General features: G+C 39.1%; 1 protein-coding gene across 2 annotated transcripts in view; it reads right to left on the bottom strand.

The window, feature by feature from the left end:
* pcdh1a (protocadherin 1a) overlaps positions 1-15006 on the bottom strand; it is a 122351-nt gene that overhangs the window by 77477 nt on the left and 29868 nt on the right. Inside the window, exons 1-2 of one of the 2 annotated variants that reach the window (XM_086057609.1) lie at positions 10298-10911; positions 53-867 (exon numbers count right to left, since the gene is read on the bottom strand). In XM_086057609.1, the coding sequence (XP_085913735.1) occupies positions 53-847 (795 nt within the window). In that variant the 5' untranslated portion in view covers positions 848-867; positions 10298-10911. Of the gene's footprint in view, positions 1-52; positions 868-10297; positions 10912-15006 lie in introns of those variants that run through there. The other variant, XM_086057610.1, reaches the window with a different exon arrangement.

Genomic DNA, 15006 nt, shown 5'->3' with positions numbered 1-15006 from the left:
ATGAAACCATATGTAGTAAAATTGTTTTATATAAAATAATATTTAGTCTTACCTGTAGCACAGAATGTCCCACTGGACTATTCTCCAACACTTCTGCCTCATAAGTTAATTTTTCAAACTTCGGTGAATTGTCATTGGCATCGGTGACGACCACTCGCAGCAGAGCACTGCTGTAGCGCTGTGGGTTTCCTCCATCCACTGCCTTGATGGTAAGGTCATAGGAATCCTTTAACTCACGATCTAGGTTGCCCAGAACAATAAGCTGTGGGAGCTTGCCACCCCTGTCATCCGCCACTTGTAAACCAAACAGTGTTGCTGCATCTTGTCCCGCTGTCAGGGCATAATCACTCACCCCATTCCTATCTGTGTCTCTGTCAGTTGCTAAAGGTATGGAGAACAGTGCCCCCATGATCGTGTTCTCGGGGACAGATATGGTCAACACAGAAGAAGGGAACTGAGGGGTGTTGTCATTGATATCCTGCACCTCGATGCGTCCTTCAATGAGTCTCGGGCTCTGATTCTGTAACAGATCTGTGACAGATACTTCAAATTCCAGGTAGCAGGGCTTACCCCTAACAAGCAACCGGCAGTCTCTTAGTGCCTCTCTGTCAATGGGGATCTCGGTGGTAAAAATATCTCCAGTTTTTCCATCAACACGTAGATAAGGGAGACCAACCTCCAGCTTGTATAGATGACCTGAGTCTGGCAGCCCCTGGTCTGCAGCCAGACTACCGATAAGAGTGTTGGGAGGTTGCTCCTCCTGGACACGGTACAGAATGCTGCCTTCAGCAGAGCTGCAGAGCAGCGCCAGGACCCAAAACAACATCACTAGTAAAATTTGTTCCATGGGGTCATGAGAAGATCTTCCTGTAAAACAACAAAGATAATTTTTGTCAATGTATACATTCAATTATGTACACTATACAAGCATAGGTGTGATCACACCTCCAACGCTATAGTATCTCACATCTCTCATATGCTTAACACAAAAGACAAAGCAGGGTGAGTCAGGGTGATAAAGTCCAGAAAAATAATCATTTAAGCAGTGTAATACAGTATTGTAAAATAATACAAGTATGAATTATAACTCTATTACCGATGCTTCCCTACAGAGATTCAAAACATCTCAGGGGCCGTGTGGATTATTTCCGTTGCATAATCAAATGCAAATGTAATAGATGTAAACTCAAAGCTACTGAATAGACACTTTATGCCTGGTTTACTTAGATCCCAAATAGCGGGTGCTAAATTCTGTGTTCACTCTGACAGATGTCCGCACTGTTGCCCATGTGTTGCACACATTTGCACCAAAAGGGCTCGACTTAAGATCACAACAGGTACTAAATTGCGCGTACAGTCACTCTGACAGATTGTCTCCGCCATTGGAAACAAGTGGAAGTGGTGGAGACAAACATATTTAAATGAAGGTTTACGCTTTATAAAATGTTTTACCTGGCCTGAGTGCGGCATTTAAAGACATCAAGTTTGTTTCACATTTGACAAGTCAGATTGTGCATGCTTAAAAATCTATTTCACCCAGTATTTGTACATTCAGGTATAGATATAACTTAAGTGCATAATAATTTTGCCCATTTCACAGACACATTCCTGGGTGTGCCAGATTGGTAGATCGGCTTCCACATCTGTTTGCCTGAGGAATTTATTTGCAGCTATTTTTGCTTGTGCTAACCTTTCATAAACTGTAACACTAACAAATACTGAGTGCTCCCAGCATTGCTCAAAATGGCTTAGCTTAGAAGAAGAAAAAAACAATCTTTAGCAAGCCTTTAGATTTTTCTTTCTTTAATTTGTCAACAGTAAGTTAAAAATGACTTGGACAATTTTGCTATTAGGTTAACAGAAATTAACTGTCAATATAAAAATGCTCTTAAAAATATATCATGCTGTATGTATGAGAAAGTGTTCAAAAGGAACTAAAAGGGAAATATATACATATGTGCATAAAGTATTTCATTTGAGTGTGGCCCATGACACTTTTAACTCACTGGAGGTGTCAGAGCTTTCTCTCTTGTACAGAATGCTAACCACCGTATTAATGTTTAGCTGGATTTGCCCTGTTGAACAATTTAAAGTCTTTCCATGCTCCATTGCTACAGATAAACTCAAACACTGGAGTAATTTTGTTTGAATTCTAACCTTTCAACAATTGCAATTACAGTATGTTAACTGCAGGCTTTTGATCCATTTTCCCTACAGCATTCGTTTTTTTTCCCCACACAGTGCAATCATTTTCTGTGTGAGTGAGTTTATATAATTTGAATAAGTGCACACTTTGAGGTGAAGGGGTTAATCAAGGTCCTGTGTTATGACAAACGTAGGTGGACGAACTCGCCATGTTTGTATGTGCATGTGGGCTATTTAATCACGAGATCATTGCATTTGATTTTGCCTCAGTTCATGGCATTTCAGCTGAGCACTACGTGTTAGTGATGCATTAATCCTTTAAACGATCGAGTGGGGGGAAATAATCGACCTGCCCATTATAAGCACAGCTTTTTTCTCAATGATTTGCCAAAACTGTAAAACTGCCGTTCCACCCCCGTTTTGAATCATCAACCACACAATAAAATTAATTATTAATCAGGTAATGAAAAGAAAATTATGAAATATATTTCTGGTAGTATGACAGCAATAAAGGACCAGAGACATTTGACTGAATTATGCTGAGGTTCAGGAAGTAAGCAGTACATCTTGTCACATGGACACAATTTTTCAGAGAAGGTCAAAGCAAATATTTATTTAGCTAAGAAGCAAAACACAGACAAACTCAATCAAATGAAATTGCATGTATTGATGGGCTAATCGCTTAGTTATTGATATGTCCCATTCTACTTTTTAGAGGAGCTGCTTCAGTCAATATACAGGTACATTGAAAAGGGAGAATGATTTCTATGTTTGTATGCTCAAAAGGGAACAAGAGAACTATAATCAGTAAGGACAGGCCACACTATTTCACAGAAAACATTGTGAGGAACAGATCATTTAAAAACAAACCACTATATTATAAGGACAAAAAACATGTAACTGTAAATTGAAGTGTGTGACTAATAACAGCATAAAATCTTGTGAATAACATGCACCCGTGTATAATACACAAGCACAAAATCACTTAGAATTTTTTTTTTCTCTATCCGGGCAGTAGTTTTTTGTTTTAGTTTGTTTGCTTTATATTTCAATAAACTGTGGATACATCGTTTTTAACAAACCCTAAAAATTATAGCCTAAGCACAACGTTGTATCTTGTTCTATTTTCTTTCTGTAGTGTGACATAATCATCCCCCCTTTCATTCCATCTATTTACAAAACTAATAGGCGTGCCTTGATTGTGACATGATTGTTATGGTTGATGACACTCATGACTTAATATCTTCCAGTTGGCCTCTTGCCTGTCTTCCAGATGGCACCATGCCTTCCAGTCACAGCAAACTGAGCTTATTTTCTTTCCCTTTGTTTACATTTGAATTCAGCATCATGCTGTTTGTGGAGTATGTTGTTGTTTAGACTTTGTTATAGGTTTTAGAAAACATTCCTCAACTATCTCACTTTTTTTTTTTTATTATTAAAAGAATGGCAGTTCTATGTTCCCAACCTAACAGTAGTGGTAGATTTGGGAGCATAATTTGGAGGATGTCGACTTTATGTTTCACTATAATTATGAAACGTAATGCAAAATGGCAACATTAAAACTGCAACAACTGCAAGGACTGCAATTTCCTGCAACTCAGCACTTTATTCTCCCTAAAAATGTGATTATCATCTGCCGACCCAGATGGTGTGGTCGACCTGAACAGCTACAAGCTGATTCAGGCAGATTGTGCCACATAACTCAGCATAAAAAGGAAAAATTTTCTTCTTCTTCTTTTTAATTGTTCATAGAGGTTCCGATACTTACTGTGGATGGGCTGTGGATGACCACAACTTTTGTATACTGTACTCTATATCAATTACGTTTATTGATGATTGATTTCAGTTTAACATCAGTTGGATATTTAATACTGTACGGAACTTCAAGATGAAAGAACTCAGAACCGTCACCCAAATACATAACCACAATAATGATGCAAAGTTATGCGTACAAGCTAATCAACCCACTTTAGACACACTCCACATTATCTGGGGTTGCCATAGCAATTTTGATAAAAGCTATGCTCCTTATAACAAGCCAATCTACTTTCTTTTATAGTAACACATTTATTTGGAGGTACAATTACAACAAAGTTGTTCTCTCTTTTATCTGACTTGGTTATTATACTAAAATATCAAGATTGCACCCATTTTGCTACCCTACCTAAGTACTTTCAGATATCGTTAAACAACTCTTGTATTTTCATTCATATAACAAAATGATGATGTTCAGCGTAGGAGGAATGCCGTGCACGACATGACTTTCAAGATCCTTCTCAGATTTGTGAATTTACAGAGCATTGTTTAGCTAGGAAGATTTAACTTTTAATGTCAGTGTCACTTCTCTAGTTGTATGTGACACTGAATAGCAACCAGACAAGGTTAACTGACCCAAAGAACTTCATTAACCAAAAGGAAAAAAATGCATATCTATGCCAAAAGGTAATAAGGTACTATTTGACATACGTTCACCATGTAAGCAGAAATGTTCCTGCAGCTTATATACTGTATATCCTAACGATTGATTGCTTTTATTAATGCATTTGAATGTTGATGCTCTTGCTCAAATCTGTGCAATATTTTGAGACAGTTTTTCTTTTTATGAAAGTACTATAAGAAAAAAAAAATGAATTAAAAGCAACAACACATCCGGAGACATTTACCTCCATCAGATCAACATTCATCATACTGTATAACCTCATGCTGTGAGCATGCAATGGACCAGACGCTTCCATCTAAAAAATAAAAAAATAAAAATAAAAAAAAGAAGAAAAATGTGGAAGCATACTAGTGGGCCTCTAAAGGCTATCTATAACTGCCTAATCAATGTGCTGTGTGCTCTATCTTCTGCAAAGATGTTGCAGAAAAGACACCTATCAGTGTTATTTTTTCACATCGTCAGTGTTATTTCCTAACACTTAAAAGTGTTATTTCCTTTCATCTTTTGGCGTTAATTTCTCAGCTTTGTTGTTACTTTTAACCATGAAGTCTTATATTCATTCCTATAATTCCCTTAATTTCTCACAGTTTTAGTGTTACTTCTCTTGTCATTTTTATTATCCAACCCAAATGGAGAAAGTGGGACTTGAACCTAGTACCTAGTACTGGGGGGGGGGGGGGGGGGGCAACAACACTAAAATGTACACCACGAGATAGTACATCGCTGTCGCAAAATTCTTCCTTGTAGGCCTAGTTCCCGCACGACTCATGTTAAATACGAATTGCCGGTACGGCAAAATATCTACTTTGTTTTTAGTTTTACAGAAAAATAATGAACATAAATTACACTACTGATGAAAATCCGGAAACTTTTTGTTTTATGTCTCACACGCTTTTTCTACGTTAACTCATGAACAAACCAATTCAAGAACTGTATAATTTTATCCTTAATTTATAAAACCGAATAATCCAGACCTAGAGTTGTCCTAAAAAAAAAAACTTAGCTGCCTTGCAGGAGAGAAGAGCTGACTCAGCCTGGAGTCAATTAGTTTGACTCGCTGAAATAACACCACCCAAATCAACACTCAGTAACTCCAAAAAATTAACACTAGATTTTTAACTCAATTTAACACTACAGAATTTGCTGTGCAGCTGTGGGGGTTAGGACCCTGAGAGTGCAAAGAAGAGGCTTGCCATATGGAAAGAACAGTACCTGGCTAAAAGCCATCTTTTTAAGACCATCAGGGTGGCAAGCCTGAAGAGAAAACGGGGCGAGAAAGGCACTGTCACATCATTCATGCACAGCAAAGCCGTCAATCCGCTGACCTACAAGTGTCAGGAAAGGGTCACCCAAATACACCCGGTCGCTGATCAATGACCTCAATAGATAAGGATCGCTCAAAGTGGAAGGAAAGTGCTTTCTCACTCTCTCTTCCTACGTGTCACTTGAGAGTCAGTGGCCACTGATGAGATCTGCATAATAGCTCTCCGGTCCAATTATAGATGCTAAAGATTAAGCACGCTAATTTAACCTTAAAGGATCTGTGTGCAGTTTTATCACTTTTTTTTCCTTTTTTTTATTTTTTTTACTCACGACTACCACCTCTGGCCTAAAGTGTAACTGCAGCATCTGTGCCAGGCTCGTTCATGGTGCGCGTGCGAGTACGCGCACAATCTTAAAGCTAAGCCACAGTTGACAAACAAAGACATGACTTCAAATGGTGGTAAGAAAAACTCTGCTCACTCTCCAAAGAAACTGTGGAGTGTGAGGGTATATATACTATAAAGGGAAGATAAAAGCTGAAAGATGCAGTCAGAGTAAAGCAGTCAGGGCTCTTTGTACTCATCTGGGCATTGGTGGAGCATGCATGATGTAGAAAAAGCTTTAATATTACCTTTTTAAACTACACAATGCATCTTTATCATATGCATGAACCCAATGATTTGTTTGGAAAAAGTATTAGAAGTGAATAAAGTACAAAATATGGCTTTAATATGGGACCACCGGTACTTGAATATAATAATGCCCATATGTTAATGTATATACGGACATATATGGGCACAGAAAAAATATATGGTAATTTGAGTTCATTTTTTCATTACTATCCGTATTTTTCTACAGCGATTGCAAGGTAAGTGCAGTCCGTTGGGAGCTCTTTATTGAGTTATCAATATGGTTTCTTGTGGTAAGACCATTGAATTTTTTCTTCTTTTTTTTTAGAAGAATAATGGTAGGTTCTTTCCCATCTTCTTCTTCTGCTGTTCTACACATCACTTCCAATGTCATTGTGAATGACAGTGAACTCTTCCCAATTCCTTTTAGCATCTGACCGCAAGCCTCCCTCAAGGCTTCAGTGCTTTCAGTGCCATTACTAACAGCTACGCTCTTTGCAGCAAAACACAAGTTTAACTGCAAGGTGATTGATTCTCACCTGGAGCCCTCGCAAAGTGTGCGACCTTTGCGACCCCAAGGTTCAGGAGCAGATTTTCAACTTCTACAAGTCTATTACCAACTTTTAGCTATATATCAGACTGTGCACAGTTTGTGTCCCGAGAGAGCTCCACTTTCAAGCCTTATTGTACAGACGGTGCTGACCTTAGTGGTAACAAGGTCCTCTGAAAAGGGATGTGCCAGCCAAGTTTGTAAACAGTACAAACCCGGCATGAAATGAGTATCTGTACCACTTTGAAATCTATGGAATAAAATAATTCTGACTTCTATACAATCACATAATCATGCAACAGCTATCGAAAAGCACATCAAGTATTTTGCAGCACATTTTCTTTTAGGATGAGAGGACCGAAAAAGGTAGCGTGGGCACGTACTAATTAATTACACGTGCACAGTAATGACACGCATCAAACAGCTAAACTATGTTACGCAATAATTGTTAATAACTAGCTTCCAGGGGTGCGCATCTCTCCACAAAAGACGATTCAATACAGTGTTTGCTACATGGGGTGTGAAACATTTCAAGGCCGGTTCAATTTCAAAGTGGAACGGTACAATATGGCACAGCTCCGTTGGAGAGGGTATGATGCAGTGAGTTTTGTGTTGTCATTTTACATATATATTTGTCAAAACTCGTCAGTGATGTAAATGTGCCATTTCCTTCTAAGATATCTCTCTCCAATATAAAAGATGATTTGAGACATATCTCGATATATTTCAAAGCAGAAGAATTTGATTTGGTTCGATTCGATGCACTCTTATCTTTTAAGTCCCAAAACGATTTTCTGGTTCAACCCCTACTCGATTGCATAACAGACATCTTTAATATGAAATATGCATTAACCTCCAATTATATACAATATACTATATATGATAGCCAACCAGGAAGCAAAATGAATCTTGCATCGTGGCTGGGCTTCAGGAGCGGAGTCCCAACCTGTTGCGTGTTTATAAAATGTCTCCTCCCGGTTGTCTAGTATACAATTTTAATGACAAAGAAGAACATTTAGCAAAAAAAATTGACACCACATTTGAGTTAAGATACCAGATAAACAAAAAGCTAGCCGGAATTCTTCTTTGCTTTTTCCATCAGTCTGGCTGCCCTGTAGGATATTGCCGCCTGTCACAGGTCACTTCAAGAGTAGATCCTTAATTGTATTGTGAGCTGTCTTGGTCATATCAACTATGTAACACACTTTAAAACAGGGGTGTCAAAGTCAGGACACTTTCACCAAAACTTAATCTCAAGTGGACTGGACCACTAAGTCTTTGACCTAATAACCAATAAATAACAGCAGCTCAAAATATTTTTTGCATCAAATCCTGAATTTGATTTTTTTCAAATTCAAATTTCTGATTGTCGATGCCATTTTATTTGCCAGTGCGCCCTTCGGTACACAAACTTAGCAACAACAGTTAATTTTAGTGAAAAAAATGCTGTTTGTGTTCTGACCTCACATGCCAAATTAAACCCCCTGACGGGCCAGTTATGTTTGACACCCCTGTTTTAAGAGGTAGTAAGAGTGCTTTTATGTGTGAGGTTTATCACGTTTAAATTATGCTAAAAGGAAAACAAATCTTTATGTGAAGCAATCTATACTGTTAATTCCATTCTTCTTTCCAAGTACATTCTATAACCTAATCTTAATTAAACATGTGCAATGTATTTTTGTGCATGGTATATCTTTTGGAGACAACAACGGGGGTATTAAAAAGAAAGTCTACGATAATTATGCTGCAGCCCCTGTGCACCTGTCCTGGTTACCATAGAGACAGATGATCTATGACTCTGTGGACTGAGTCAACACAGTGACTGACTGGCTGACATTTGCTGTGCTACAGGTACAGCCAAAATGAGTCAAGCAGAAAATCGACCAAGGCATGTTGGTAAATTAACAATAAGATGTTGCAAAGGGGTAGACTAGCATTTGGAAATGTCATTAAAGGAATCAATTAATCATTTTGTACTTTTGTGTTGCCTTGAAGCAGCTGCACGAGAAGGGAAACAGCATTTTTGTGAGTTCCATATGCAGAACTGGGCAGGTTCAATTGTTTCAAGTGGGGGGGGGGGGGGGGGGGGGTTCTGCTCCTTCCAGGTTGAAGGACATAATGATAATGGACGATTTTATGATTTTATCAAATAGGGTCATTTTCTATATGGCTGTCTTTAGTCTTTAAAAAATCCATTACTCTCCCACACAGACTTTATAATGGCTCAAATTTTATTGAGTGACCTCAAATGGTTGATCTTTTCAAATCATTGATTTCAAATGTGTTTTTTTTTTTAGACTGCACAACTATGTCAGTTCAAAACCATGCCAAGTGTGGTCAAAATACAGCCAGGCAACACACCCAAAACTTCTTTTTTTTTTCCCATTTGAGTGTAAAAGCTCATTTTAATTAATGATCATACTGGCAAGCAGTTGTAATGGCACATCAAATTAAGTTGAAAGACCCCCCCCCCCCCCCCTTATCAAAGCTTGGCCAAATCTCATCTCTCAACATGACCACTGCCTTGAGCTCTTCACAGATGAGATCACCACATTGAGAGGGCTCATGTTACAGGCAGTTTGTGGGATATGAGCTAGAACGCTTTACAACCCTGTTGTGTTTGTGGACTGTTTTGACGGCCTTGTAGTGTGTACACGATGTGTCTAGCAGACTATTAAAATGAGGCTATTGCTCGGTGGAGTGGGGAGAAACAACACCCAAGACTCTCACTTGGAACGGGGGGCTGGGGGGGGGGGGGGTAGATTTCCCATGTGGACGCGCACACACTTCCTCTCGGAATGGACGCGCGCAGCCATTTACAGAGCGATTATTTGTTATTTTGCGCACAAAATGTTACTCATGAGCAAACGCACCAAACACACGCAATTAGTGTGAGATGTGTAGCTAAAAAAGAAAGGACCGCAGAGAAATGTAACAAAATGGATCGCATTTTCTGCTTCACAGAATTCATAACGCAATTACCGCATAGCGTTCAGTGCAATTGACCACTCTTGAAACTGAAGTGCAAAGGTATGCGCGCATGCATTCTTGCAAGACATCGGGTTTGTATTTATTTATTTTTTACTCGCAGACGTGAATCCATCATTACGGTCTAACATTCCTCTAATCTAGACTGAACTGGCAACTTGTTGTTACTGGATCATGCGGTATAAAAATATAATTCAAAATAAACACAACACATAAAAAAAACTAACAAGCAATGCGAATGAAACATTTCTTTTTAATTATATATTTTTTTGTGTATATTACCTGAACGTGACACTTGGATGGGCGCTTGGTGGCAAATCGGTCCAAAAACTGGTACATCCACCAACAGAATACCTCCTCAAAATAACTTCAGATGTCACTCAATCCGGTTATAACTTTCCCGCATTAAAATTCAGAAGACTGCAACCTCGTCTGGTCTCCCGACAGTGGTTAAGGGAGATGGATTTTTTTTTCCCCCCCCTTGCCTCTCAGCAGAAATATTCTAAGTTTGCCGTTTGCTTTAAATTATTTGACGATTAAACTGGGAGATGAGCGGCCTCATTCCAATAGTGATTGCGTTCCTATGAGCCATCTTCAGCCCTCAGCCCAAATTCACTGGCTGGCGCATCCCTTTCGGTCCAAGTTTGTCCACCAAAAAAAAAGTAGCCTGCAGCGCACTCTAAACACACACCAGTCGGTTAAATGAGATCAACACGCATATCACCGGCGAGGAAGGATAGCTTAAAAAAAGGGCAAAAATAATGAAAAGAGCGCATCTGAAGCAGTTCCAGAGAGCAAGTGGTGGTGAGATGCTGTGGCTGACTTGCTCCCTTCGCTGCCTCTCTCCTCTCATCAGAAGGTGGGAGGAGGAGGTGGGGCTCCCATCAGCTGCATAACGCCAGCAACTTCACACTCAACATCACGTTATGCCCGGGCTGCCTACCACGAAATTGTTCGATTCCTGCAGTTTAACGAGATCCCATCAAAGTGGGTCACCTCAAATGGTCAAACGCACTTCATAAAATCAGCACACTAATTCACTTGGATGCGCTTCTTGCACGCCATCCAATTCCTGCTCCGCCAAAAACACCCTCTCGAGGTATGATGGAAATGATGACGCCACGCGTGTTTAGATGTGAAGTAACAACAGGTATCATGCGCTGACAGTTTACTTGTTGATATGCATTCCACGCTGAACATGAGAGGACCGAGAAATGAAGCCACTTGCACCGGTTGCTCTTTATTCATCTGGCGCCACCCTCAGGCGGTTATTAGAAGGAGGCCATGCATGGAATAGCTATGTAATAGTATAATATAGCCTAATGGGGACATTTAAAATAAGATCTTTGTCAAAAAAAATGTCTGATAACAATGTTGAGCTTGAATTGACACTGCCAGAGTGGTATTAGCATTACATTTGCTGATGGGGCTCTAGAAATATAATAAATACATAATACAACAATATAGTAGCAATAAAAAAAAAGAAGAATGGATGTATGTGGTTAACGCAGTTTACTTTTGATCGAGCGCTTGCATTGAATCTCAGGCCACAAATGTTACATCTGACAGTGCACATCAAAATTGAGTATTAATTTTTGATAGGGCACCAGATGATCCCAGGCTGCAATTAGTGGTATTGTAATAGTGGCATATCATTAATTAAATGAAGAATAACACACCTTTTAAGTCTGCCTTAAGTCTATCCTCTTAATATTTGACCGCTTGACAACTTATTTTCAAATAATTTGACCAGTGGATGCAAACACCTTATTTTTTTAGGAAGAATGTCTGGTGCTGCTTATAGTGGATGATTGCAGTTCTAGAAGGAACATCAACTTTGGAAAAACTTCCATCTGCCTGGTCATGCTGGGAGGGGTTCTTTCTTTTTTTCCCTCGCCCCCCCTGCCCGGTTAGGTAGTTTTGATCAGGGAAAGTCAGAAAGATGTCAACTGTGGGCTTGTGAAGCCCTTTGAGAGCCTTTTGTGATTAAATAGACTTGCATTGTCTTGACTCGTTAGTTCGACACCAACCAAAATTGCACCAGCCTAATCATAAAAACTCAATACCTTTGCTCAAGGCTAGAAATCAGCGTGGCTCTACAGGGAGTGGAAGCCATCCCACACCACGTTACTCTCTACTTCCTTTCTTCCAAACACTAATGGCAATGATCATAAACGCTTAGTCATAAGTAATGAACTAGGAGCAATGAGACAAACACAGTGTTTTGCCACAATGCAAAAGCCTTGAGCGGTGCCCTCTGGAGAAAATTAGATTTTCTATCTCCCCCCCGCCGTTCTGAAGCCAGAGTTTATCATAGGCTTTTCTTTCAGCAATTTTTTTTTTTTTACCCCCCATCTCTCATTAGCTGCAAACACACAGCTGTTGGGTTACCTCTCCAGGGCTCCCATTAAGGGCTGCCACTCAGGCTTACCATGTCCCAGAGCCAATCACATTAGAGCACCCACCTACGCACTACTACTGCAAAGCTGCTCCTAACCAGCTATATTAATATATTAAAGCATATTACTCAGGTGGTCCATGCCTTTGTCACAAAAGAGAAAAAAAACGTATCAGAAAATATATGTCGCTCCATCTACCATCAAGCTATCACTTGTATGCTTGTTTGTATGTCCAACTCTCAGTCTGTTTGTCTTTTTCGTGTATTATTAAAAAAATTATATATAATATAATAATAAAATAATAAAAATAAAAAAATAAGCCTGTCTGTCTCATATTCTACACACCCACCTCAACAATGACATTCAAATGAGCCATTTCAGTGAAAAGACATTAATTTTTATTACATTGTCGCTGTGTAAACAGTTTTGTGTCATGCCACTATGTTTCCAGAAGCATTAATCAAAACAGGATGTCAAAGCGGTGTTTTAACATAATTAGATTTACTCTGAGTATATGTCCAAGTCACTGATTCAACAAGAACCTCTCAGAGTGCTATCGCAATCATGTGTAGGACAAAGTATTTAATTGTTCATGTTATGTAATGGAAATATTGATCTCCCTGAACAATAGGACTACACATTACTCGCATGTTATTTGCCCTCATTAAAGAGTTTAAATTTAAAACAAATATTTTAGTCAGATCAACAAACATTGGTTTTTAATGCTATCCAACAAGAGACTACCAATAATGTATACTGTATCTGAGGTTAAACTCAAATCAGTACAAGGTGTGATCTCAGCACTTTGCATGTCTCTCTTCAAGATGTGTTTCCCGTGATTTGATTTTCATTAAAATATAAATAAAATAATGTTCTTTTCTTTAAAAAAAAAAACCCAAACAGAATACTGACTAAATGTATTAATAATGTCATTCTAGTGGTTGAATTGAATGATCTGATTGAATAAGGATGCAACCAATTTTAGCAGAGGTGGCTAGCATTCTGAGGAGATGTTCATGACTTAGGCCACTATTAAGTGATGATATATCAATAAGCTTTTTGGGTCTCTGTTATCCTTAATTAGATACAGAAAACATCTTTCTCTGATCGGTTGGTTTCTGCTACGGGTGTTTTGTGGCCACCATCTGTCTTCATTTTGTTGGCTCCATCGGTTGTCGGTGGAATCGGACCCTGTGCACAGTGCGCCCTGAGATGGCCACGGTCCTCCGTGTTGTGCATAAAACAGTGGAGAAAATTGGATTATGATAGGGCACCATTCACAATTGAAGTCGACTAATCGGTAATCACGTGTTTTTAGCATTTCGTCTTCCATTCGGCCAATTCACAAAGGACCTCTGACTCGCCCGTTTGCTGCCGCCATCGCACTGCAATGCTCTATCGAGTAGCAAACTGTTGCCAACAAAACGACACAGTCTTCACACATCTGTGCAGGTCCAATAGTCTGAAAATAAAATGGTTCTGAATGAGCCTAGCGGTTAGCCTAGCATTGCTAGCTTTGGCTATTCCGATTGCTGCTCGTATTAAATGATTTAGACCACTGGGTCGCTAAATGAAGCCCCGCCTTTTGTCGCCAAAATATTACGTCCAATAATGTCCATACAACTAGTGCGAACGAGAATTGTATTTAATATAGCTGTGCGCACAACACTGTATACGGCTCATGTACGCTACAAGCGGAAACTGCACCAGTTACCGAGACAAATTCCTAGTAATGTAAAATGTATTCACTTACATGGCAATAAAACGGATTCTGATTCTGAAACATTTGACCAAAAACAAGACCAGTCGCATAGTCACAGGCAAGCTATGGTTAAATACAAGACAAGTGAAACAAAACAGTGAAACTGAGAAATGCTTAATTTTCTTGAGGCTGGCTTCATTGGAGTTAATAACAAGCTATGCTATAGAACACAATATGTGACCAGCAGTATTCTTTTTTTTTTTCCAATGTCAGTCTGTCGAATTATATCTTTACATGAAACAAAAGCAGCAACAACAACAAAACAGTTAGGGGGCAGCTCATTGACAGATAACATTGATTAGTTGTCCTCTGTAAAAAAAAACTAAAAAAAAAACTTTAGTTTTTCAACCTCTCCTTCCATCACAACAATGATATTGTGATAAGGATGTCAAGAAAATGGTGAAAGATTAGTCTGTCATGTTGTGGGTTTGTAAAATATCAGTCTTATAAACGCATGAAAGATTTTGCAATATACAATTTGTGAGCTCTCATAATTCACAAGCCTGGAAATTTGACAAAGTATCATCGGTAGAACGGAGGTTCCACCCACCCGCGAGAGGTTTCCTTTTATATGGATGGTTTTCCGAGTGACACACTATGTGGCTGTGATCTGCACTCATTTGCATCTTTCTAACCTCTTATCACACAACACACCTGGAGCATATTGCCCCACCTCCGCAAACACACATGGGGGCACATGTATTGCATTTGAGGGTAAATTTGAGATAAGTTGACAGAATGTATATTGGAAAACACACACACACACAAAAACAAGGTGTCCACAAACAGAGGATAAATCCACTATGAATGAGAACGTAACATCTGCTGCT

This window comes from Leptonotus elevatus, chromosome 16 (assembly GCF_054856555.1).
Source record: "Leptonotus elevatus isolate MCC_2025b chromosome 16, RoL_Lele_1.0, whole genome shotgun sequence".
Taxonomy (NCBI): domain Eukaryota; kingdom Metazoa; phylum Chordata; class Actinopteri; order Syngnathiformes; family Syngnathidae; genus Leptonotus; species Leptonotus elevatus.
The sequence above is the reverse complement of the archived record's forward strand: the minus strand, read 5'-3'. Positions and strand labels throughout refer to the sequence as shown.